The sequence below is a fragment of the Thamnophis sirtalis genome, unplaced genomic scaffold, assembly GCF_051295495.1.
Source record: "Thamnophis sirtalis isolate CommonGarterSnake01/CBP01778 unplaced genomic scaffold, rThaSir2_p1.2 scaffold_3, whole genome shotgun sequence".
Taxonomy (NCBI): Eukaryota; Metazoa; Chordata; class Lepidosauria; order Squamata; family Natricidae; genus Thamnophis; species Thamnophis sirtalis.
Genome location: NW_028261383.1, coordinates 164,960,029 through 164,984,510, shown reverse-complemented (window position 1 = coordinate 164,984,510; position 24,482 = coordinate 164,960,029). Strand labels below are relative to the sequence as shown.

The 24,482-nt window shown below is 43.7% G+C and overlaps 1 protein-coding gene across 5 annotated transcripts in view; it reads left to right on the top strand.

The window, feature by feature from the left end:
• Nucleotides 1–23,702, top strand: part of CXXC1 (CXXC finger protein 1) — a 28,983-nt gene extending 5,281 nt beyond the window's left edge. For 2 of the 5 annotated variants that reach the window (XM_087710714.1, XM_087710709.1), the window contains exons 5-16: nt 1,341–1,499; nt 1,666–1,692; nt 3,246–3,395; nt 6,682–6,789; nt 9,864–10,048; nt 10,964–11,171; nt 15,510–15,620; nt 18,215–18,264; nt 20,762–20,858; nt 21,982–22,134; nt 22,412–22,562; nt 23,363–23,702. In XM_087710714.1, coding sequence (XP_087566840.1) covers nt 1,341–1,499; nt 1,666–1,692; nt 3,246–3,395; nt 6,682–6,789; nt 9,864–10,048; nt 10,964–11,171; nt 15,510–15,620; nt 18,215–18,264; nt 20,762–20,858; nt 21,982–22,134; nt 22,412–22,558 — 1,395 coding nt within the window. In that variant the 3' untranslated portion in view covers nt 22,559–22,562; nt 23,363–23,702. The remainder of the gene's footprint in view (nt 1–1,340; nt 1,500–1,665; nt 1,693–3,245; nt 3,396–6,681; nt 6,790–9,863; nt 10,049–10,963; nt 11,172–15,509; nt 15,621–18,214; nt 18,265–20,761; nt 20,859–21,981; nt 22,135–22,411; nt 22,563–23,362) is intronic. The other 3 variants (XM_087710711.1, XM_087710712.1, XM_087710713.1) reach the window with 3 other exon arrangements.
• The last annotated feature ends 780 nt before the right edge of the window (nt 23,703–24,482 follow it).

The following is a 24,482-nucleotide window of genomic DNA, read 5'->3' as shown; positions in this document are numbered from 1 at the left end:
CCCCAAAATAAGCACCATGTCTTATTTTCGGGGGACGTCTTACCTGCTTATCTTAGGATCACCACAGCCAGGCCTCCCATGCCCCAACACTTGTTGCACTGTTTCCCAACTTCTGTGTCTGCTTGCGGCCAGATCGTCGTGCTGATGCCTCCCTAGCGCCAGGATGTTGCATTGTGCCAGTGCTGCCACCGACATGCACAACAGCGCAACATGCCAGGTGGCATCCTGCCGAGAGCGGTGGCACTGGTGCAACATGCCATGCGGCGTTTGGCTGCGAGCCTCCACAAAAGAAGTCGGTCAGGTGTCAAGTCATGGGGGGCCCTGGCTGCCACTTGCTGCATTGACCATAATAAAACAGCACGAGGAATAGATGTAACTGAAAACTGCCAAAATAATCTCTCCCTCTCTATTATGAAGAACTGAGCAACCTGGGATCCTCAGGCACCATTCTTATGGCTCGGGAGGCACCTGTGATGATGGGAGTTAAAAACTGGTCGCATATTTCCCCATCACTATGAGTTGTTAACAAATTATGCTAAATGAGTGTTAACATGCCCTGCAAAAACAAACCTTGATTTGCCAATTAATTTTACCCCTTCCCCCGTCCTATATCCCAACTTTCTTCTTATTACCATTATTAGCCCAGGACAGCAAAAAAAAATATTATGCGTAGCCCTCAATCATGAAAAGGTTGCCTCAAACCCAAGAGATGAAGCTTACTTGTGCGTAAACCTGAACCGGAGGTCCTTGCCTGTGATTAATCTTGGTTCCACCACAAAAGCGCGTAGGACAAAATCGCGCTCAACAAAAGCGCGCTGTGACGTCATCACAGCGCGACGAAAAAGTTCGAAAAATGTAAAAATAAAGCGAAAACCTTACCCTAAGCCCCCCAAACCTAACCCTAAACCTAACTCTTAACCTAACCCTAAACCTAACCGTTAAAGTAACGATAAACCTAACGCTAACCCTTAACCTAACGCTAACGCTAACGCTCTAAAGCTAACCCTTAACCTAACCCTAACCCTAAACCTAACCCTTACCTTTATGTGAATCGGCTTGCTTTAATTTAATTTTTATTAATTTTTATTTGAATTTTTCGATCTTTTTCGTCGCGCTGTGATGACGTCAAAGTCGCGATTTTGTCGATCGCGCTTTTGCCGTCCGCGCTTTTGACGGGTCACGATTAATCTTGAGTCCTTGCTTGTGCATCCTGGCTCTTTTGAGGAACACGGCGACCACGCAGGGCGGGGAGTGTTTGAGACTAAGCCAGGGACGGAGCTTGAATGGGATTCCTCAGGTTCAAAGCCCTTCTCACATCTTTCTTGTTTTCTTCTTTGCAGCAGATCAAGCGCTCGGCCCGCATGTGCGGCGAATGTGAGGCCTGCCGGCGCACGGAGGACTGTGGGCAGTGTGATTTCTGCCGGGACATGAAGAAGTTTGGTGGGCCTAACAAAATCCGTCAGAAATGCCGCCTGAGGCAGTGCCAGGTTCGGGCTCGGGTGAGTGTCGTGGTGGGCAATTCCCTGCCCTTGAGATCATTGCATGTTTTCTCTAGAGGGCACTTTCTGGGCTGCTCATTCCCAAGAGGCAGCCACCTCGAATGTGAAGCTGTTGGTTGTGTGTAGCTCACACGTGATTTTTTTTTTCCCATTCTTTTCTTCCTAGGAGTCCTATAAATATTTTCCAGCTTCGGTAAGTTTCCTTTTTCCCTCCAGTTTTTTTTTTTCTTTTCTTTTTTCTTTTTTCGTTTTTTTTAAAAAAAATCTTAATGATCAGGATTAAGATAATAAGTGAGCGCTAAGTTTGGGACTCCTGGGCTTTTTTCCCCCCTAGATAGGGAAGCAGTCTGAAGGTTGGCCTATACATCCAATACAATGAGGTGGCGATAGCCAAAAGTGGTGGACTGAACTATTAAGAGCCAAGGTGGCGCAGTGGTTAAATGCAGCACTGCAGGCTACTGCTAGATCAGCAGTTCAGCGGTTCAAATCTCACCGGCTCAGGGTTGACTCAGCCTTCCATCCTTCCGAGGTGGGTAAAATGAGGACCCAGATTGTTGGGGGCAATATGCTGACTCTCTGTAAACCGCTTAGAGAGGGCTGAAAGCCCTATGAAGCGGTATATAAGTCTACTGCTATTGCTATTGCTATTTGAGATTGTGGGTGGAACTTCTCTCTTTTACATACAGGTAGTCCTCAGCTTACAATGTTTCCTTTAGTGAACGTTTGGAGTTACAACAGTGCTGGAAAAAAAGTGACTTATGACCATGGTTCACACGTAACGACCGTTGCAGAACCCCCATGGTCACGTGATCAAAAGTTGGCTGCTTGGCAACTGGCTCATATTTATGATGGTTGCAGTGTCCCCGGGGTCAGGTGACTTTCGGACAAGCAAAGTCAACAGGGAAGCCAGATTCACTTAATAACCGTATTACGAATGTAAACACCTGCAGTGGTCCATTTGACTGTGGCAAGAAAGGTCATAACAATGGAGCAAAACTCACTTAACAATCGTCTCGCGTAGCGACGCATGTTGGGCTCCATTGTGGTCATAAATCAAGGACTACTTGTACATAGCACGGTGCTCCCATGTGAATCTCCCACTTAAAAGAGAAAACCAAGACAGAAGAGGGAGAAAGTTTTCCCCTCTGCCCTACTTTGGCTTTCCAAACTTATTAATTGTATGAGGTTTGTTGTCCTCTTCTTCCAATCCCAAGTAAGGCCAACCGTTGTGATTCCTAGGCCTTTTCTCTCTAATGATGCAGTCCACCCTTTCATCTTATCTCCACCTCATTCTGCTGCCTGTATAGATCCAGCTTAACCCATAGCGGGGTTCGTATTTGAAAGGCCGGGTGCTGGAAGACCCAGTTTGCATGCTTTCTGTATTGTATTAGGTGGCAGGTTTTGCCGGGCCGTTTGGCCTTGCTTCTTTGAGCTCTAAGCCTTTTCTCCTCTCCTCCTTTTTTAATTTTTTTTTAAAGAAGTGGGTTTGGGGATTCTCTTTTTGCTGCCCGCGCTTTGCCGCTTGGCATTCAGCAAGCCCCCATTTCCTCTGTTTGCCACTCTGTGCACAGGAAGAGAAAGGGGGTGTGTTTGCACTGTCTTGGTGCCTGGTGCTTTTGTGAAGCCCGGCAGAATGGCTTCTTTAATGCTTTCCTCTTTCTCTCTTTCTCTTTTCTTTCCCCACCTTTTTCCCTCTCTCACTGCTTTCCCCCCGCTCTCTTCCCCACTTCCCCAATCGCTCAATAGATGTTACGGGGGCGGGAGGATGATCTGCAGATGCTAAAGGAACAGCTAGAATCGGCTGCCACACCTGAGCCTCTGTCGGATGATGATCTGCACATAGATCCCGATTTGTATCAGGAGCTTTGTTCAGGGGCCTTCGATGATCAGAATCTGGTGAGACCTATGGTAGACCCATTGCCTTGGGATTCCTAGGTCATGTTGGCAGGGTAATGCTTGCTTGGGTAGAACAACAACCGCCCTAGGATATAGTGCATGTCCTGGGCCCCCTGCCATTGTCATTCAAGGCCATGGAAGGACATCTGTCAAAGGTGTTGGGAACTCCGGCTAAATGTTTGGCTCAACATTTCATGTGGGACTTGACTCAGTTTCTCAGCATTTAAATCTCCCTGCTTGCCCACTTTCGACTATTTCTTGAGCCTTTGTATCTTCAGTTTATTCTCCAGCAATCTTTTTTGCCTTGATTTCCCCCTTATTCCTTTTATCTTCTCCCTCTGATTATCCCCCCCCACCCCGCTTCCTCTCAGCTCTGCTTTTTCTGCTGACTCCTCTGCCTCTCTATCTGCAAAGATGCCCAATTCTAGGCTGTTTGCTTGCCTCTTGCCCTTTGCTTAGCCGCCCGTAGGTTTTCTTATGGACGTTTCATGTCTCTTGCAGGAGCTGCACTATTGATCATTGTTCCATGGACAGTTCTTCCCCCCTAGCCCGTAACTGAGAATATTTGTAAATGGTCAAGAGGTGGTTACTTTGTCAGACAAGCTCTTGCAAATTGCCCCACAGGACATACATCTGGGGGAAAAAAATACGGGTCTTTGATTTGGTTTCTAAACATTTTTGTTAGTGTAATTTGGTTTTTCAAATTATTTTAGAAAAGGTCACTCTAGCGCAGTGGTTCCCAAACTTGGCAACTTTAAGACTTGTGGACTTCAACTCCCAGAATTCTCCAGCCAGCGATCTTAAAGTTGCCAAGTTTGGGAACCACTGCTCTAGCCTGCTTACCTGAGTCTGTAGTGGGAAGCCATTCTGCAGGTAGCCATTGCTCGTTCAGCAACTCTTTTCAAAGTTACAAACAGTGCTGAATGAGGGGATTTATGGCTGAGCCTCAAAGACAGCCTCGCCATCGTTACTGGATTGCAATTCAGGCGTTTGGCAACCGCAATTACAATGGTAGCCGTGTCCCCCTGACCCATGTTACCGCTATTTGTGATCTTCCATGCTGACTTCTACCAAGCAAAGTCAATGGAGAAGCCTGCGGGAGGTCACGAATGGCCGTCACGGGATGTGGTGGGATTCGTCTTAATGCCTGCCGCTGGAACTGCCATTGTAATTTGGTGGGTTCACATGATATTGCACTTGGCAATAGCATCATTTAGAGAAAGTATTCCCAGTCCCCATAACTGCCATTAATCAAGGACTATCTGCATAATAACCTTTGCACAGTGAACTAGAGTGTAATAGGCACTAAAGAGCCATTTTTAAAAAAATTAATACAAATGGCCAGTCTTATTTTGCTTATTTGAGGCTGGGTTAGGCATTTCTTTTAATGAGACAGTGCCACGTATCTTAAGGCATAATAATAGGCTTTTGTTAGTTAGGTGCTCTATTGATGTAGTATAGATATTTCTCACTTACCTCCCATTCATTTACTGGCCCAGCCATAACCTATTCACACCCTTTGCAGCATTCTTCAGTCATGTGATTGCTATTGCAGTCAGCATGCATTGTCTTATGCCTGACCCCCGAAACACACAGAGTGCAGAGCAGAGAGATTGGAGAGAAAGGGACTGCAAGAAAGTAAGCTGTTTGTTCTTCTACACATTGAAAGCAATGTGATTCTGCCAGCAGCCTGATGCTTCAGTACTCCTTTGAAATCTTTTTCTCTCCAATCTCTTTCTTCTTTGAAGGAATTGGGGAGAAAAAAAGGAAGTGATTTCTGTAGGCAATTGCTCCTTTGCCTGCCCTTCCCCCCCAGAGCAGAAAGATTGGAAAGAGATTTCAAGAGAGTAAGCTCTTCTATATATTGAGGGCAGCGTGATCTCATGGATAGTTCAAATCTGACAGCTGCAGATGTGCTAGGCCAGGGCTGTCAAACTCCCGTCCCATTGGCTGGATGAGTCGCATGCTGGCTACACCCACAGCCCATTTAGCGAAGGGGGGGGGGGAAATGTCCCAATACATCACGTGATGCTGCCATGACGATGTCAGTTTGACACCCCCGTGCTAGGCAAACAGCTTACTCTCCTGACATCTCTTTCTCTCCAATCTCTCCTCTATGGGAGAAAAAAAAAGCAAGCAGTTTCTTTAGCCAATCGCTCCTTGCCACAGAGCGGAAAAATTGGAAAGAGATTTCAAGAGAGTAAACTGTACTTTCATGCCTCAAAAGTTGAATGATTGCACTGACAGTGCGAAAGGGTGAGGCAAAGGGGAGATTGCCTATATACATTGCTTGCTTCCTCCCCACTCCTCCCCATAGAGTGGAAATATTGGAGACAGGGGTTTCAAGAGAGTGAAGCACATAGCATGTGGTTCCCATCTCTGGGCTAGAGTGCAAAAACATTGCCTTTAGTGTACAAGACAGTAAGCAGGCACTCGGGCATTCAAAGGCAGGGGAGTGGTTAGGAGTCAAAAGTTGGAGGTGTGAAACTGGGTAGTCTTATTTCTTTCCAGTTGGAAGTCAATCACATGCTTTCCCAATTAGTGACTGTTTTATTTAGTGGCAGAGCTGCTGATCCCAATTAGGGTTGTTAAGCAAGGACTATCTGTATAACTTACAAAGCACCTAACTGGCAAAGGTATATACTTTCCATGTCTGTTGGCCATGCTAGCTGGGCATTTAAGAATTCTAACTCAAATGCGTTAGAAAGATCCTAGGAAGCTGGAAGCAAGTTGTGTGAATAGAGTGACTCAGAGTGAGCCCAAGGCAGATGTTACACTCTTATGGCTCCCATAAAACTGGGGTTTTTAATGTTTGCCTCCGATAGAGGGTGAATTTCTACTCATGTTGAGATGTTGTTGTGTGCTTAACTAATAGTTTAAAGATCAGCAGCATTGACTCCTAGGCCAGATGCGCTTTCCTTTCTAAATTCCAATCTTCCTGAAGAAAAGAAAATCTTGGATTGTCAGCATCTGTGACAACTTGACCATTAATGGAGCTGGAGCATGCAGTTTCATGTATTCAATACATTTCTATTTTACATTTTCATTGTTCTTTTTAAATAATCCCAAAATGTAATTACCCTGGTTTCTTTTTCTTTTTCTCAAAGAGGTTCTATTACACAATAAGTTGCTGGCCAGAGTAATAGAATTACAGGGATGGTATTTTCCTGAAAGAAGAAATGGAAGCAAAGCTGACAGCTGTTTGACTTTTCTTTTTAAAAGTCTTGTTCTGGAAATGTTAAACTTCCCCCCACTTTTTTCTTTTGTGTCTTATTCCTTCTTTTAGCCGTGGCTCAGTGACACAGACGACGTGCCCTTCCTTGATCCCGTGTTGCGGAAACGTGCAGTGAAAGTGAAGCATGTCAAGCGCAGGGAAAAGAAGTCCGAGAAGAAGGTAGGAACCCAACACAACAAGTTGCCAAGATGGGAAGTGGTTTTTTTTTTTTTTTGGAAATATATTTTTATTGTTTTTTCATTTAAAACAGTGCAGCACCGCGACGTCGAAGTGACCATACAGTCACATTATATACACATAATCTCATCCAATAACTGTTAGCCTACTTAATACATTATCTATCCTTCCATCCAATCACATTATTTGCAGTTTGCTCCAGTCTTGTCACCTTGTCTTATACCAATAATAAAATCTGTTCCAAACTTCAAAATATTCCAATCCCCCTTTATTTTTTAGTTCAAGGGTGAGCTTATCTGCTTCTGCACAGGCCAAATTTTTTTTAAATATATCTAACTCTGATGGTGTATTTTCTTTTTTCCAATACTGCGCATAAGTTATATGCACCGCAGTTAGTACATGTATAATTAGAGAAAGCACATCTTTCTTATACCCCTCCGGTAATATGCCTAGGAGAAAATTTTTTGGTTTGAACAAAATTTGATCTCGGAAGTGGGATTTTTAACGGGAAGAAAATCACCTTCTAAAGCTGTAATTCCTTCCACGATGTGCTTAGAAGTCCATCAAAGTTGGCTTTCTTTAATGGTTTGTGAGGCACCTATTTTTCGTTTTCTTCCTCCTTGATTTAAAATGGCCAGGTCCGAGACATTAGAAAGAAAAGAACTTGCTAGTTTACTTATTTATTTATTAGATGTATATCCTGCCTTTCATTCAGGAGCTCAATACAGCAGGCACCTCCCATTTCCCCCCACACCAATAATCTTATGGGTTATAGCTGAGCTGAAAGTGACTGCCTGACCCAAAGTCAACCAGTGAATTTCTATGTTAGAGTTGGACTTCAGCCTAGGTCTCTTCAGTCCTACACCCCTGGCACCTTAACGGCTGTATCACAGTGGCTCTCAAACTCCCTTGGTTATCAGTTGCAATCAGCCATGTGCTGGATGCGCAAAATAGAACAACAGTAAAAAGGAGGGTGCCTAACAAATAGGAATCTTGATGCTGAGCTATCCTCTAGGCTGGGAGTCCCCAACTTCTGGTCCAGGGACCAACACTGGGCCACGACATGCCAGAACCCGGGCCACACAAACAAGCAAAGCCCCGTCTGTGGGATGCAGGCAGCACACGAAACCACACTCCCTCCAGTCCGCAGAAAAATCTTCTCTCCACAAAACCGGTCCCTGGTGTTCAAAAGGTTGGGGGCTTCCCCTCTAGACCAGTGTTTCTCAACCTCAGAAACTTTTTAAGATGTGTGAACTTCCCAGAATTCCCCAGGTGGGAGATGGCCCATCCATTTTTAAATTATATTAAAAATAATCATGGGTTGTTTGATTTTGGCTTAGCATATTTTGTGAGCTCAGCCAACGGTAATTAATTGCATAATGTACAACATAAACAAGCCAGCTGGCATCATTTGTGGATTAGGCCACTACACTGTTGTCATGACAAGAGGGTTGGATTTGGCGTGGGGAGACCCAGGACCAAATCCCTACCTAAACTGAAAATCTTTGGATGACTTCGAGTCACCATCTCGAAGTCCCCTTCGGGGGAAAAGAGCGGCATATAAATTTAATAAATTGAAATTGAAAATTGAATTGAATCTCTTAGCCTAAACTACTTCAGACTGAAAGAGGTAGGAAAAGATACCATCTGCTTTCTGAAGGAAAAGCAGAATATCACATAGAAACATTTTTTTCCGTCCTGCCTTTAATTGAAGAGAAAAATACAAGAATTGCCCACCTGGTAGCTCGAAACATACAAATGCGAGTAGATGAATAGGTACCACTTTGATGGGCAGGTAACAGCATTCCCGGCACCTTGGATTAAAGTCATGCTGTCCACATGACCATGGAAGTGTCTTTGGACAATGCTGGCTCCCTTGGTTAAGAAATGGAGATTGGTACTGCCCCCAGAGTTGGAAACAAGTGGATGGGGGAAACTTTTACCTTTACCTTTAGTCTTACGGGAGATGCTAAAGTGAATAGGTGGTAGCTTGTAGCCTTTTTGTTTTAGTAAGAAAAAGATGGAGAATCTGGGTTTCCCAAGTCCAGGACTTAAATTGCTATATATACTGAGTCTGAAATAGTGTTTCCTGTTTAGATCAGGTCCATCCAGTCTAGCCAGTGTTTCTCAACCTCATCCACTTTATTATTATTTTTTAGCAGATTTTTAAAAATTATTTTAAAAAACCTACAACACCTTACAGTCATTACATCAATATTGTTATGTCATCATACCTGTACATGTATATAATATTTCACTTCTATATTTACACACCTTTATACACAGTTCTATATATATTTATATATATTGTTTTTTGGCTTAATTAATTTTATTCTTGTTTTGCAGCCATTTGTACCAATTGTTCCAAATTTCATAATATTCCGACTCGTCTTTATCTTTTAATTTCAGTGTTAATTTGTCCATCTCTGCACAATCCAAAAATTTTTTAATCACTAATTCGTCCGAAAGGATATTATTTTGTTTCCAGCATTGGGCAAATGCTATTCTAGCTGTAGTTAGCAAATGTGTTAATATGTACTTAATTTTCTTTGTATATCTCCCTTTGATTATTCCCAGTAGAAAGATTTCGGGTTTGTATTTTATCTGTTCTCCTGTAATTTCTTGCATCCATTTCCAAATTTTTGTCGAATATTTTTGTGTTTCCGGACAGGTCCACCATATGTGATAATAGGTCCCTTGTACTCATCCACTTTAAGATGTGTGAACTTCGGTTCCCAAAATTTCCAGCAATCAGAATCCATGCTAGCCTGGGAATTCTGGGAACTGAAACCTACACCTCTTAAAGTGGAGGAGGTTGAGAAACATTGAGCCTGGCCTTGATTTCCAGTTTCAACCAACCATCTATTGAATGCAAGAGCATTAAAAAACAACAACAACCCAAGGGTGCCCAAGAAATATGAGTCTTGAGGTTGAGAAATATGGCCTTCATGTTAAGAATCTTCTCACTGGGGGAAAGAAAGGAGCTGAAAGTGGTTTGATTTCCCTTTGGAAATCTCTATAAATAATGAGCCCTTTCTGTGCCTCTTGCTCTGCAGAAGGAGGAAAAATATAAGCGACACAAGCAGAAGCAGAAACACCGGGACAGATCAAAACATGCCGAACGGGTGGATGCCAAAGATCCTTCTTCTTTACATCAGTGCCTGGGCCCTGGCTGCATCCAAGCTGCCCGGGCTACCTCCAAGTATTGCTCCGATGAATGCGGAATGAAGTTGGCAGCCAAGTAAGAACTATGTCTCCTTGGCGCCGTTTCTCCTCGGTATTTACTTTCCAGCTGGATTAGGGGAAGGGGGACTTTGCTTGTGGAGCTGGAGTGAGATGAAAGGGTTAGATATTGGTAGTGAAATACGGGCATCATCCCCCCCGCCTCCAAACTTCAGCTGTATGGAAAGAGAATTATGATGAAACTAAAAGGGACAGTTTTGGGAACTAGTGTTATAATCCATAATAGAAACCTCTTATGGTAGAAGAGCACATGGGCACCTCTGATGCCAGCCTTTGGTGTGGAAACTTTTGGTGTGGACAGCAGTGGGGAACTATTTTTGTAGTGCACAGAGAACTTTTAAAGCACCTTTTCCTTCTACACATATAAAATACATTCATGGCTTTCTTTCTTTAAAAGCATGTGAGGCATTTGCTGTTTTATTATGCCTTAAATCAGGGGTCCTCAACCCCCAGTCTGACATGCCAAAAACCGGGCTGTGGAAACACGCAAAGCCCTATCTGGGGAATGGAGGCAGCACACCAAACCGCGCCCCTTCCACAGTCTGGGGAAAACCCAGTGGTGCAATTCAGCCAGTTCTATCCGCTTTGGGCAAACTGGTGGTGGCGGCGACAAGAGGCTGTTTTTGACGCTCTGCGCATGTGCACTCACATTTGCGAACCGGTAGCATAGGTTGGTTTCACCCTTGGAAAAAACCTCTCTTTGTGGAATCAGTCCCTGTTGCCCCAAAGATTGCCTTAAATAGTCCCTTTCAAGCTTATGCTACCCTTGAGGCATATGAATTGCATAGGATAACATGTTGCATCTTTCATAGTGACCTGTGATGTTTCATATTGACCTATGATTGATCCTTCCTTCCTTCCTTCCTTCCTTCCTTCCTTCCTTCCTTCCTTCCTTCCTTCCTTCCTTCCTCAGCCGCATCTATGAGATCCTCCCACAACGCATACAGCAGTGGCAACAAAGTCCATGCGTAGCGGAGGAGCATGGGAAGAAGCTGCTGGAGCGGATAAGGCGGGAGCAGCAGCAGGCGCGGCTTAAGTTACAAGAAATGGAACGCAAATTCCATGAATTGGAAGCTCTTATTGTCCGGGCTAAGCAGCAGGCTATCAAGGAAGATGAAGAGGTACCTGGAAAATGTGGAGGAGGAAGAGATAGAATTGTTGGACACTATCTTAGAACAGAAAGGGGAGCTTGGATAGATACAGCTAGAGCTTTTTGGCATCTTAACTCTATACACCTATTTTTCATCTATGCAGCTTAGATTGTAAATCATCCAGAGTCATAGATTGAGATAGGCAGCTGCAGAAATGGAAATAAATACATAGACATAGATTTCCAAATATTTCTGAACACCAGTAGCTTGTGTGAGTTCCCAAATTACATTGAGGCCATCTCTATAATGTCAGAAGAACTAAGCAGTCATTCATCAATAAATATTTTTCATTGATGAAAAAGCTTTGTTAACTCTTGATTTAAGCCACAGAGGAAACACTGTTAAAAGATAGGGTATCTATCCTCTTGTCTTGATGAATTAATTAATGAGAAATCAGTTGCTTTAGCTGCTACTTATTCTGCCAGTCCATTGTATTTGTCCTGAGTTTCCTAACATTAGCATCATTGGCTAGTTGAGACTTGCCAAACCTGATAAGTATAATTCTAGGTTGAAGTTAAAGTGTAATGGTGGAACTCCAGACCATTTCTTTTGTTAACAGTGCATTAACGTGTGAGGAAATAGCAATAATTCTTGATTAGAATACTAAGAATTCTTTTAGAATGTTCTCAAACAGTTAGCACAACATCTGTCCCTTTATTTCCTAAGCAAATGATTGTCCTTTCCCCAATTATATTAACAAAGTATAATCCAGTACATGGAGTATATTGAATTGCCTATCTCCTCCTGCTCTGTGTGTGGCACTTTCTGATGTGAATTTTGAGTGGAATTTCCCCTGAACCTGAACCCATTATGTGCTGTATGTGATATTGCTGCAGCAGTTAAAGTACCCTGAACTTTTCAGCTTCCTGGCTGGGAGGACAAAAAACAGTGGGCAGAACCCAGTGAAAAACAGGTCAGTAGTGATGTGGTGGCAGATACCTAATACCTAATTTGAGAAAGTCGGACAGATTTCTCAAGGCTGATTTGGAGCAGAATTACCATTGTGTATTGAGAAGTGTGAAATGGTACAATTTACTAGTCTATGTAATGCCCTAGAGCAGTGGTCTCCAACCTTGGCAACTTTAAGACTTGTGGACTTCAACTCCCAGAGTTCCTCAGCCAGCTTTGCTGGCTGAGGAACCCTGAAAGTTGAAGTCCACAGGTCTTAAAGTTGCCAAGGTTGGAGACCACTGCCCTAGAGAGTCAATCTGGTGCCTTGATTTAAGGTCCTGGACTAGAAACTAGGTGACGGTGAGTTCTAGTCCCTCCTCAGCCACAATGCCAATTGGATGACTCTTGTCTAGTGGCTCTCTCAGCCCTAAGAAGGCAAAGGCAAATCACTTCTGAAAATCTTGTCAAGAAAATCACAGGTAAACCTCAGGTTATGGCCATTTGTTCAGCGACAATTCAAAGACATGACAGTATTAAATGAAGGGTACTTCCTACTGGTCCTTGAAATTCCAGCCATTGCAGTGTCCCTGCAGTCACATGATCAAAATTCACGACCGCAGGTTGTATTGAACTCCCTCTTCCTGCCTATCTTCCCACCGTCTCTACCCATTTGGCTGCCCTGCACTTCGCCCACCCCCACTGCTGCTGATGTTTGGCATATACCTCTTCACGCAGCTGGCCTGGGATCCATTACCTGGGGCAGACCCAGTATGTGCACGACAAAGGCAGTGGAGCCTTGCCTGCTGAAGGGAGCTTACCGTGTTCGGCAGGCAAGGGCAGCAGTAAGAGCCGAGGTGGCACAGTGGGTAGAGTGCAGTACTGCAGGCCACTTCAGCTGACTGCTATCTGCAGTTCAGCAGTTCAAATCTCACCGGCTCAGGGTTGACTCAGCCTTCCATCCTTCCTAGGTGGGTAAAATGAGGACCCGGATTGTGGGGGCGATATGCTGACTCTGTAAACCGGTTAGAGAGGGCTGAAAGCCCTATGAAGCGGTATATAAGTCGAACTGCTATTGCTAGTGCAGAAGAAGGAGCTCTTCCTTCCACTGCCAGTATGAGATGTGACACTGCAGAAAGTCGGAGACTGCAGTGGGAGAGGCTGGCAAGGAGGGGTGCACTTTGTTGCTTGGGAAGGCAACTGCGGCTCCCCAAATGAAGACGGCTACGGGGGAGTCATTCTGGGTGGCAGCAGAACTGGAAGAAATGGGCAAGGGCTTCCTAGAAGCGCTGCCTACATTTTACACCTTCCGTTGGAAGAGCTCCTGATGAACTGATCCGCAGGCTTCTGCTTGTTGGAAATGGCTGGGCCTTTGTGAGGCTTTTCAAGAGGGAGTCTGGCAGAGAGGGTCTGTTGGTGCTGGGCTTGCCTCCACCCTTCTTTGGAGACCACAGACCGGATCTTTGGGAGCGCTTCCAACATGAGCTGCAGAGTATGCATTACATTTTCCCACCTCCTTCTGCTTCCTCCAGTTCCGCTACCAGCCTGAAGAGCACCTTCTGCGCAGCTGCCACATAGGCAGCCACCGCTGCCTTGCCTGGCAAGGCAGTACATTAACTCTTGCTACCCCATCTTGCTGCGCTCCCCACAGTTTGTGGGCTATCGCTCCTTGCTGTAGTGGCAGAAGACGGGGCTTCTCCACCTGCAATGCTGCCTGCCTCCTTCCTGACTGAGCCTGGCGAATGCTGTTCGGCAGATGAGGCTTCACCACCTGCCACACTCACTGAGTGCTTTCTGGGACTATGCCCAAGCCCAGTACCTGGATCCTGGATGAGCAGGGGGAGGAAGACAGTGAAGGTCGGCATGGGAGAGTGGGGCTCAGAGCAGGGGCAGATGGAATTTAGGGTATCCAAAATGCAGGGTACTCCATTTCCACCCAGCAGAGGTTGGGTGGGGGTGGGGAGATAGGTGGGCATTGATAGTTGTAGCCGAGGCAGTTGCACAGGGCAGGAGAAATGTGAGGTCCTCACCTAATGACTGTACAGTCTTGGCTTGGCCTAACTCAGCAATCTGGATTGCTGGGACTGCTGTTGTTAAGTCATGTAATATATGTCCATTACCAGTGGAAACTCCTGTTCCAATTAGGATCATAATCCAAGGACTACCTGTTCAGGGACTGGCACTGATTTGAAGGCGCATGTACACACTGTTTACTGTTTATTAAATTTATAGGCCGCCCAATCCCGGAGGACTCCGGGTGGCTTACAGAAATAAAAATATTAAGAAAGTTTAAAAACAAATAAAACACAACAAATTTAAAAGAAACAACATGCACCCAGTCCAAGCGGGGCTGGACCTCAATCCAGAGGTCAACAGCCCCAGGCCTGCCGGAATAGCCAGGTTTTGATAGCTTTTCGGAAGGCCATGAGAATGGGTAGGGTCCGGATCTCTGGGGGTAACTCATTCCATAGGGCCGGAGCGGCAACAGAGAAGGCCCTACTCCAAGGCGTCGCCAGCCGGCATTGTCCAGCTGATGGCACCTGGAGAAGGCCCATCCTGTGCGATCTTATCGGTCTTAGGGAGGTGTGCGGCAGAAGACAGTCTCGTAGATATCCGGGTCCTAGGCCATGTAGGGCTTTAAAGGTGATAACCAGCACCTTGAATCGTGCTCGGAGACCAATAGGAAGCCAGTGCAGCTCGCGGAGGATAGGTGTAGTGTGGGTGTACCTAGGTACACCCAATATCGTTCGCGTGGCTGCATTCTGGACTAATTGTAGTCTGAACACTTTTCATGGGCAGCCCCATATAGCCCCACACAAACACACACACCCCTCCCCCAAGACTTAATAACCTGGCTCTGCAAGCTTGGTTGGGAAAATGGCTAGATCTGCATATAGTGCTTCATGATAGTATGATTTGTTTATTTAGTGTTGTGTGATATTATATTTTTCCCACCTTTTAAAAAAGATATAATTCAAGACCGGATACCCAGCATTCCTGCTTCCTATTTTCCTCGTAACAACAACAATCCTGTGAGGTGAATTCTGCTGAGAGAGAAAGAGACAGTCAGCTGGCTTTCATGCCTGAGAAAGGCCTAGAACTTGCAGTCTCCTGATTTCTAGCCCAGCATATTCATCACTACACCAATGGCTCCTCTTTAAGGCTTAGTTTTCTGAATGTGTCCCATGACACCTGATTTGTTCAACAAGCTGTACTAAAAACCAAACCACCTCTCACCGCTTTATGCATGACGGCCACAGCATAATTCTCTGCACTTGGGTTGTTACCAGAGTCTTGGTTCTTCTTTGCTTGCCTGGTTGGATTAAAAGTTCTGTACATAGATGGGGTAAGGACATATAGGGTAAGGTGCTAATTTCTTTAAAATTCAATTTGTTGTTTTGACCTCTGCTTGTTTCTTAGACCAGTGAAGGAGACAGCGATGACACAGATTTGCAGATATTCTGTGTTTCCTGTGGCCATCCCATCAACCCCAAAGTTGCCCTTCGCCACATGGAAAGATGTTATGCCAAGGTATGTCGGTTTCCCCAGGGCTGCTTCAGTGTGCTGTTGAATTGCATTTTGAAGGATTTAAGCATTGTGCAGGTAGTTCTCGAGTTACAACCACCCATTCAGTGAAATCCAGTGCTGAATTGGGGTGGGGGGGTGGGATTTATAGCCAGTCTCCAAAATTGCAACAACCCCATGATTTCTATGCAAAGTGGGTTGAGTAGTTGATAAGAAAGGTAGCAAGTTGCTCCTGCCACATTTTCTTCCAATTAGCTCCACCATGGAATATGAAATGGGACATATATGGGACATTGTATTCTGTAAGAAACTCCTGCTTATCTGGGCTCCTTTGTGCCTACCAGCGGCTGTCATTGTCCCCCACTGCTGCCCTCTTTTGTCTGGTGTCCTCACCTCATCCACCCCACACTCACCTGTTGCCTTTGCTAGCCTGCCAGCACTTCCTACCACATTGGCTCATCCACCTGTGTTCCCCCAATGCCTACCTGCAGTTCCTCCCCCATGACACACCCTCCTGCACACCTGCCACTCTTCCTCTTCCTGCTTAATAACCTTTGAGGACCTGGGATGATGATGACAACTGGGATTGCTGTTACTAAGCAATGTGGTCACCTAACACTGCATTATGGCCACATCACTTAGCAATAGTAATCCTGGACCCAGTTGCCATCATCAACTGAGGACTACTGATACCCAAGCCATGAGTTGTCTCCCTTGCTTCAGGTTAGTATGATGTGAAATATTGAGAGGAATCAGTAAATAAATCATGGTTTATTGTTGGATTTTTAAATGGCAACGGTGGCTTAATATGATTTGCAAAAGATAGGCGTATGCTCAGCTCCAGTTGCCTTTTAACTCACAAAAGTCACAGCATTCAGGACCATGGATAGCAAATAAGCTGGGCAGCAGCAACAAATCATATTGTTAATGCCTTTTTTAAAAACAAGCGTCAGAAACATTCATGTTAGCTATGCTTGCATGAAATACTTCTTTGTAGTTACTTTAATCATTCTTTATTCAACCTTAATAGAAAGTGGTGTGTGATGGTGAAAAACATTTAAAAGCATGGGAAAAATCCTTGAGACAAAGGAAGAGTATTATCAGTTAAATAAAAGAGTATTTGAGAATGCAAGATGCCAAGGTACAACAATACGAAAGTCCAGGTATTTAGTTGTAGCTTCATGTGATTTATGAGGCCAGCCAATTATCATTTATTCAAGCAATATTCATTAAATGAAGACAAGTGACTATTGTTATTTCTCCCCAAGGTTGTATAATTAAGGCTTCAGGGATTATTAACGTGTCAGAAAAGGTTAGCTAAGTTTTAGGGACATGCAAACTGTCCATTGGTGGAACATTTTCAGGTGGTGAAACAAATGAGGCTGTTGAGGGCAGGTGTGATTTATTTCAGTGTTTATATGGCTGCTCATCTTAAAACTCTGAACTTTGGACAGTAAACTACAATATAAAACATCATACAAAGAATAAAAACAAGACACAATCAAAAATTGATTGGGGGTACATTGAGGAAAAAGCCAAGTAGTGGCTGATAAGGAGCGAAGGTTAGAGGTAGTGTGTTTGTCAATCCTTCTGTTGCCATCGTACGGGGGCTGCATCCCTAGAATGGTACAGGTAGTCCTCGACTTACAACAGTTCATTTCGTGACCCGTTCAAAGTTACGGTGGCACGTGACTGTTTTCACCCTTCCGACCGCTGCAACATCCTCATGGTCAGGTGATCAAAATACAGGCACTTTGGCAACCGGTTCATATTTGGGACAGTTGCAGCATCCCGGGGTCTTTGTGAGTAATTTTTTGCAACTTCTGATAAGCAGAATCAATGGAGGGAGCCAGATTTACTTTAACAACCATGTTACTAACTTAACCACTGCAGTGACTCACTTAACAATTGTGGCAAGAAAGGTTGCAAAAGGAGGCAAAATCCCCTTCAATGTCTCACTTAGCAACAGAAAATTGGGGGCTCATTGTGGTGATAAGTCGAGGACTACCTGCATACTGTAATCCGCTTGTCCCTTAGTCTTCCTATCACCTTCCTTCCTCCCTGAAACTGCTGATCATGAAGCCTGTATAACTCCTTTTCCCTCTTGCTCCTTCATTAGTCTTCTCAATACTTTCCTTCCCATCCCTGAGTTGCCCTTGACGGCTCATTGCACTGTACTCCACGGGTCTGCTCACCTCCAATCTTTTCCCTTCTGCCCTTGCTGCTATTATGTTGCCAGTGCCTCATATGAACACAGGTAACCCTCACTTAATGGCAGCTTTACTTGTACTTCCATTCCGCGCTATCCTGTCAGAGCTGAAGAAGCTTCTTGGATGAGAAGTGAAATGTCTTCAAAGAAGAAAACAAACAAGGAGGTCCAGTTGCCTCCTGAAAAAGCACCCCTGGGTTTACCTGTCCTTCTACTTTTGAAATTAACAAAGTCTTGCAAAACTTTGCATGAGATAAGCAGTTCTCTGAGCTTTCATGTTAGGCACTAACACTCATACTATTGATTAATGTTTCCTTACATAATGATGACAGTGATATTTCTCTTCCATCCAGACTTTACAACTGTGCTTTACTGTTTCTTCCCTCTGCAGTATGAGAGCCAGACATCTTTTGGGTCTATGTATCCAACACGTATTGAAGGGTAAGAAATCTTGAGTTCATTGCTACCAAACCCTGGCCACCCAGACTCTTTCTATTCATTTGAGATAAAGTATTTTTTTTCTCTCTACCTGAATTTCCTGATGGTCCTAAAGTTAAGACATCCCCTCCCTAGGAAGAATAGACAGGTGGAAAAATAATAATAATACAAATTCCTCTCTTTTAGGATCATCTTTAGGGATCCTCTTTCTTTCAGATAAACAACTATATTTCTCTTATAGAAATAGACATTAGAAATAGACATATAGACATTTCCCCCCTTCTAACAAGTATTTGTATAATGAGAATTGTCATTCTCCCCTTTCCTTATATTCAACCAATTATATTTCCTCTCCTCCCCAGGGCAGTATACCCTTATTGCATTGCCATTCTTTTTTTAAAATTATTATTATTTTTGTTGTTTCTTCTGGAATTATGATGGGGACTGTGTATATATTTGTGTGTGAAATTGTTTATAAGTGTCTTCTCTGTTACACAACCACTTTGAGGGGAACAGCAGGTTTTAAAAAAAATCTTTATAAAATTCCTAGGCTCATGTTCACTTGTGTGAACGTTCTCCAAACTTCCCATTTTAGGAAAGGTTATTGAAAAGGTGATGATGACCCAGCTTGAAGAAATGGACTGTCTCAGATTGCTGCTAGTGAGGATTCAGAAGGAATGGATGGAAACCACATTCTTTGCCCTTGATGAAGGACTTTTGTTAGACCTTTTGGGCTACCGTAGAATCTTGCTGGACTGCCTCCAAACACTGGGGGGAATCACAGGCACTGAGCTCCAGTGATTCTGCTCTTGCTTGTGTGGGTGATTTAAGTCTGTAATCAAGGGTATGGCCAGCACTGCAATCCAGAGTATCTCGAGGTTCAGTGCTATCTGCTCTATTAATTAAAGCTTGTATGATGCCATAGGAGAAGTCATCTGACAGTTTGGTGTGAGCAGATGACATCCAGTTGTACATTGTTACCCCAAGTCAGATTAGGGATTCTGTTGAAAGCATGCCTGGAGGTTGTTAGGATCTGGATAAGGAAAAATAAGCTTAGACTGAATTATTACAAAACCTAGTTGCTTTTTGCTCATCATTTGCGAACTCCAGCCCTGCTATTTTCTTTTGAATGAGATGACAATGTCTTGAAGGCAGTTGTTTGTGATTTGGAGGTCCTCCTGGATTTGTGGCTACAGCTTAAACTGCAGATACAAGCTTTGTGAATGTGTTTGTGTTGCTTGCCCTATCTTGGCTGGTGTGCCAATTATCCTCCTAGACTAGAATACAGCAACCACAATAATACATATTTTGATCTTTGCTCAGTCAGATTATTGTAACACACTCTTCTTGGGACTATCTTTGAATATGATCCAGAACCTCATTCAAAATATTACGATTAGACTGTTGATGAGATAATCCTATCGCATTTAGATGAACTCCACTACTAAAGTTGTTGCAATAATTACAAGGTGTCTGGGACCAGTTCACAGCGCAGATCTATGAAATCCCGGAGGGCATAATATCAGCTTACATGAAGCTTTGCCTTGCCAAGGCTAATCTGACTGCAGTAAAAATATTATGATGTGAGGGAGACATAGACCAAGGGACAGGCATTTAATGCCCTTTTTTCCCCTTTTTGTTGTTAATCTGTAGTTGTACTCTGTCATACTCTGCTCAGGGATGGTAGATGGGGATGAGCTATAAAACTTGTGAACTAAATAAATCAGTAATCAAGTTAGCAAAGGTTATAAAAGAAGCAGGAAGGGTCTCCACCCCACACATATAGACAAAATGAATCCCAGTATGCAGAGTTCAGCCTCAATTTAAAAAGCATGATGGATCAATAAGGCAAGGAAGCAGGTTGCCAATATAGGTAGTCCTTGACTTAGGACCACAATGCAGCCTTGGAATTTTGGTTGTAAGTTGAATCACTGTGTGACTGGACTTGATTTTACAACTATTTATACGATGGTCATTAAGCAACTGACTGTGGTCATTTAAGGCAGTGATCTCCAACCTTGGCAACTTTAAGACTTGTGGACTTCAACTCCCAGAGTTCCTCAGCCAGCTTTGCTTTGCTGGCTGAGGAACTCTGCGAGTTGAAGTCCAAAAGTCTTAAAGTTGCCAAGGTTGGAGACCACTGATTTACGGGAATCACATGGTTGTAAGTCCAAATGCAGTTTCTCTAATGGGCATTTTTTTTTTTGCTGGAAAGCTTTGGAAAATTCCGTTGTGTGACTTGTAAATGAAAGCTGGTTGCCAAGCACCCAAAATGTGATCACATGACCTAAGGGCGGTGCAGCAATCATACTTTTGAGGATGGGTTGTAAATAACTGTTTTTGAGATGATCGTTAAATGATCAGTTGTAAGTTGAAGATTGCCGGATAGGAAGAGTACAAATGGTTGGTACTAAACCTTTGCAGGCTTTTTAGCTCTGGAAAAAAAAATAGTGTTGAGGTATGTAAAATTATGCATGGTTGTTGTTTTTTCTCCTCTCAGCGCTACTCGTCTTTTCTGCGACGTGTACAACCCACAAAGCAAGACATACTGCAAACGCTTGCAAGTCCTGTGCCCAGAGCATTCCCGTGACCCAAAAGTAAGCACAGAGTTGCATTCCTTTTGAGGGGCCAAGGTAGATCTTTGTGGAAGTTAGCCATTGGTCAGAATTCAGTAGAAAAGTATGTGAAGGGGACTCCGTGTTTCTGCTAACAGTGCAAGGAAAGTGTAGACTGCTGTATAAAGTACTGATCTGGATTTCATTTCAGAATAAATAATAAGTTTTTACATCTTAGAATTTACGTATTTTATATTTTGTGTGTGTGTGTATGTATACATATGTGTTCTGACCCCCCTCGTCCTACACCAAAGCACACTGAAACAAAGATACTGCAAGGATTTATTAACACACAGACAGGCCCTTGGCAGCAAGCCAGCACAGACAGGCCCTTGGCAGCAAGCCAGCACAGACTAACCTTGGCAGCAATCCAGCCTGCCAAGCTTGCCACGAAAATTCTCCAACTTTAGTGAATACGTTGCCTCCTGCAAAAGGGCATGTGCACAATCATTCCTTTTATAGTGTTGAGAGGAGCCTAATTACCACCAGTGGAGTGCAATTATCTCCTGTAACTGCGCAACTGTTCCTTACGCCTAGTAGCTCTTTGGTGCCGGGCGTCCAGGAACAACTCCCTTGGCTCCTCCCCACTGCTCCAATGCATGACGTCTGGATCATACTCCCTTGTCTCCTCCCCACTGTCCAAGGCTCAGGCACCTCCTGGTGGCCAACCAGCCTCTCTGCGCCCTGCTCGTAGTCGGAACCGTGTCCAGGGTCCTCCAGAGCCGACTCATAGGGCTCCTCACTGTCAGAGTCTGGTGGCAGCTCCAATGACTCCTGCTGGGCCACAACACATATGTATACATATACACACATGCACATACACACATACATAAAGATACAGATTTATACCTGTACAACTAAGTTTGATTCAGATTCTGGCAGTATCTGTGGTACCTTTAACTGGGGGCATGGTGAAGTAATATTTCCTGACTACTGTCCAGAATAAGTTATGTAAATGATCAAATCTGTATCACCAATACTGTTAGAATTGCACCTTATCCTTAGCTGCCTTTGGGGTGTCATAGGATGGGGGGTGGTATTTGGTCAGGGTAGACATAGCTCTCGTTTTCTCCTGCTGAATCTTGACTCTGGCTTTTTCTCGTAGGTTTCGGCAGACGAGGTGTGTGGTTGCCCCATGGTAAAAGATGTTTTTGAGCTCACTGGAGATTTCTGCCGGGTGCCCAAACGTAAATGCAATCGACACTACTGCTGGGAGAAGTTGCGCCGGGCTGAGGTGGACTTGGAGCGAGTGCGTGTGGTACGTTCAGGATCTTGTAGGAACACAGAGACTTAACCTTTTGTTAAACATTTTATTTAACAATAACTTTATAAATCGGACCGCTAGCCTCTCTAGTCCAGAATATTTCACATGGGCTGGCATCAACTCTTCAGCTTTTCAGCTCCAGATCAACCCGGAGATGTCGAGGAGTGAACAGGGAGCCTTCTCTCTCTATAAGATCGGTTAAAGGAATAGTTTCCCTGGGGTTGACCCAAGATTGTAGATGGTAATCTAGGATGTCTTTATTCACTGGCAGTGGTACAAGCTGGATGAGCTGTTTGAGCAGGAACGAAATGTTCGGATGGCTATGACTAACCGGGCTGGGTTGCTTGCCCTCATGTTGCATCAGACAATCCAACATGATCCACTGACCACAGACTTGCGCACAACTACAGATCGTTGAGCTGGTGAGTTAATTGGCTTGGTATTACTCTGGGCTTTTGATTGGGAAAGATTGAATGTGTGCATCCAAGTTCTTAAGGAATTATTGAGTCTAGGCAAAGAAAGTCTAGGCTCTAGGGCATGTCTGGATGCCTCCTTGAAATGGGGAGAAGGGGCCATATGTGTATATTTATTCTACAATTCCTTGTGCTGCAGGGAAATATACAGGATGTAATATCTATTTTAGGGATAGTGTGTATTATACCTGATCTGATCAGCTGTTGTCATAAATCTGAGCCCCAAGAACTGATTATGCCAACTTCTTATGGCACTGAAAATGGAATTAAGAAAAGAAGCTATAGCAGTTAGACTTATATACCGCTTCATAGGGCTTTCAGCCCTCTCTAAGCGGTTTACAGAGTCAGCATATTGCCCCCAACAACAATCCGGGTCCTCATTTTACCCACCTCAGAAGGATGGAAGGCTGAGTCAACCCTGAGCCGGTGAGATTTGAACAGCCGAACTGCAGAACTGCAGTCAGCTGAAGTAGCCTGCAGTCCTGCATTTAACCACTGCACCACCTTGGCTCTTGGCTATGGGCTCTTGGCTATGGGGAACATCAGCTGTAATTCCTGGCTCAGCTAAGATAGTGAGCTCACACATTATGGCAACCCTTAGTGTGCCTTGTCTGGTTTTTTTTGGTTCATACGTGTGCAGCAGATTATTGGTTGTTTAACAAACAATAGTTAAAACTGTGGCTTATGCAAAACATAAATCCAAAATCTAAACTGTATTTCTTACCTCAATATTCTTTTTTTTTTTGCAGGTGTTTTCTTGATTGCTGATGAGGCCTTCATGATTCAGTGCCAACTAAACCCGGATCTTTTTAAATTATTTTTCTTAAGCTCTTTTTTCATTAAAACTGTCTGGTCTTAGCTCCCCCTCCCCCATCACTCCTGTAGAATCTAGTTTTCCTTGACCCTAATCTCTGTGTCAGTATTATAGCCTTGCTGTGAACAGTCCTTTTTTAATTATTTTTTTACATTATTACAGTTCTAAGGTAGAAGTCTGACAGTAGGGTCTTGGAGAAAGGAATGTAGTGATGGGTCTTCCTTGTTTTTTAACTCTGCGCTTCCCCACCTGGACAATAAACATTTGTCTCTCACTGGCTTGGAATGGTCCCTGCCATTGGAGCAAGATTTGCAGCAAAGATCTTTATAGATAATAGGTTCCCATTGATCTTTATAGATAATAGGTTCCCATTGCCCTTCTGTGTAGCTTCTGTTGAGAACCTAGAAGTAGCGATCAGAGGCTGTTCAATCAGAGCAAAGGAGGGCAGTCTAGCACAGATGTACTAGCCTATTGTGTGTACTGCTACCTGGAAGTGAAAAATTAAAAAGTAATAAAATACCCAGAAATACTATTATTTTTTTGAATTTTTAAATTTTTTATTGAACAAAAACACAAAAAAAGAATCATCCTTCATTACATCTTGTAGAAAGCATGTCGATTGGTTACAGATAACTTTCGTGCATTTCTTCCACAGTCATTACTTATAGTTCATATTAGATTATACACTTTAAGTCAAAAATCTTTGTATATCTTACTATCAATGTACCACAATTCTCATTTGACTACGATTATTTGAACATGCTTTTACCTCAAATCATTCATACTTAAAGACACAACCACATAACGGCATTCATTAGCTATTTCAAAAAATCCTCCAATAACTTGCACCTTTATAGCATCTTTTAAGTAAAAGTAAATTAATAAATTTTCTAAGCCTTTCTCCCCCCCCCACTTTTTTTTCCAACTCACTGACTAAAATTTATATCCAAGTTACTTTAGCCAATACCATAGCATGTATATATTGTTAAACAATGTCCATTAACATTTCCTTGTTATTATAATTGGCCAAAAATCATTTACTATTTATGCCCCAT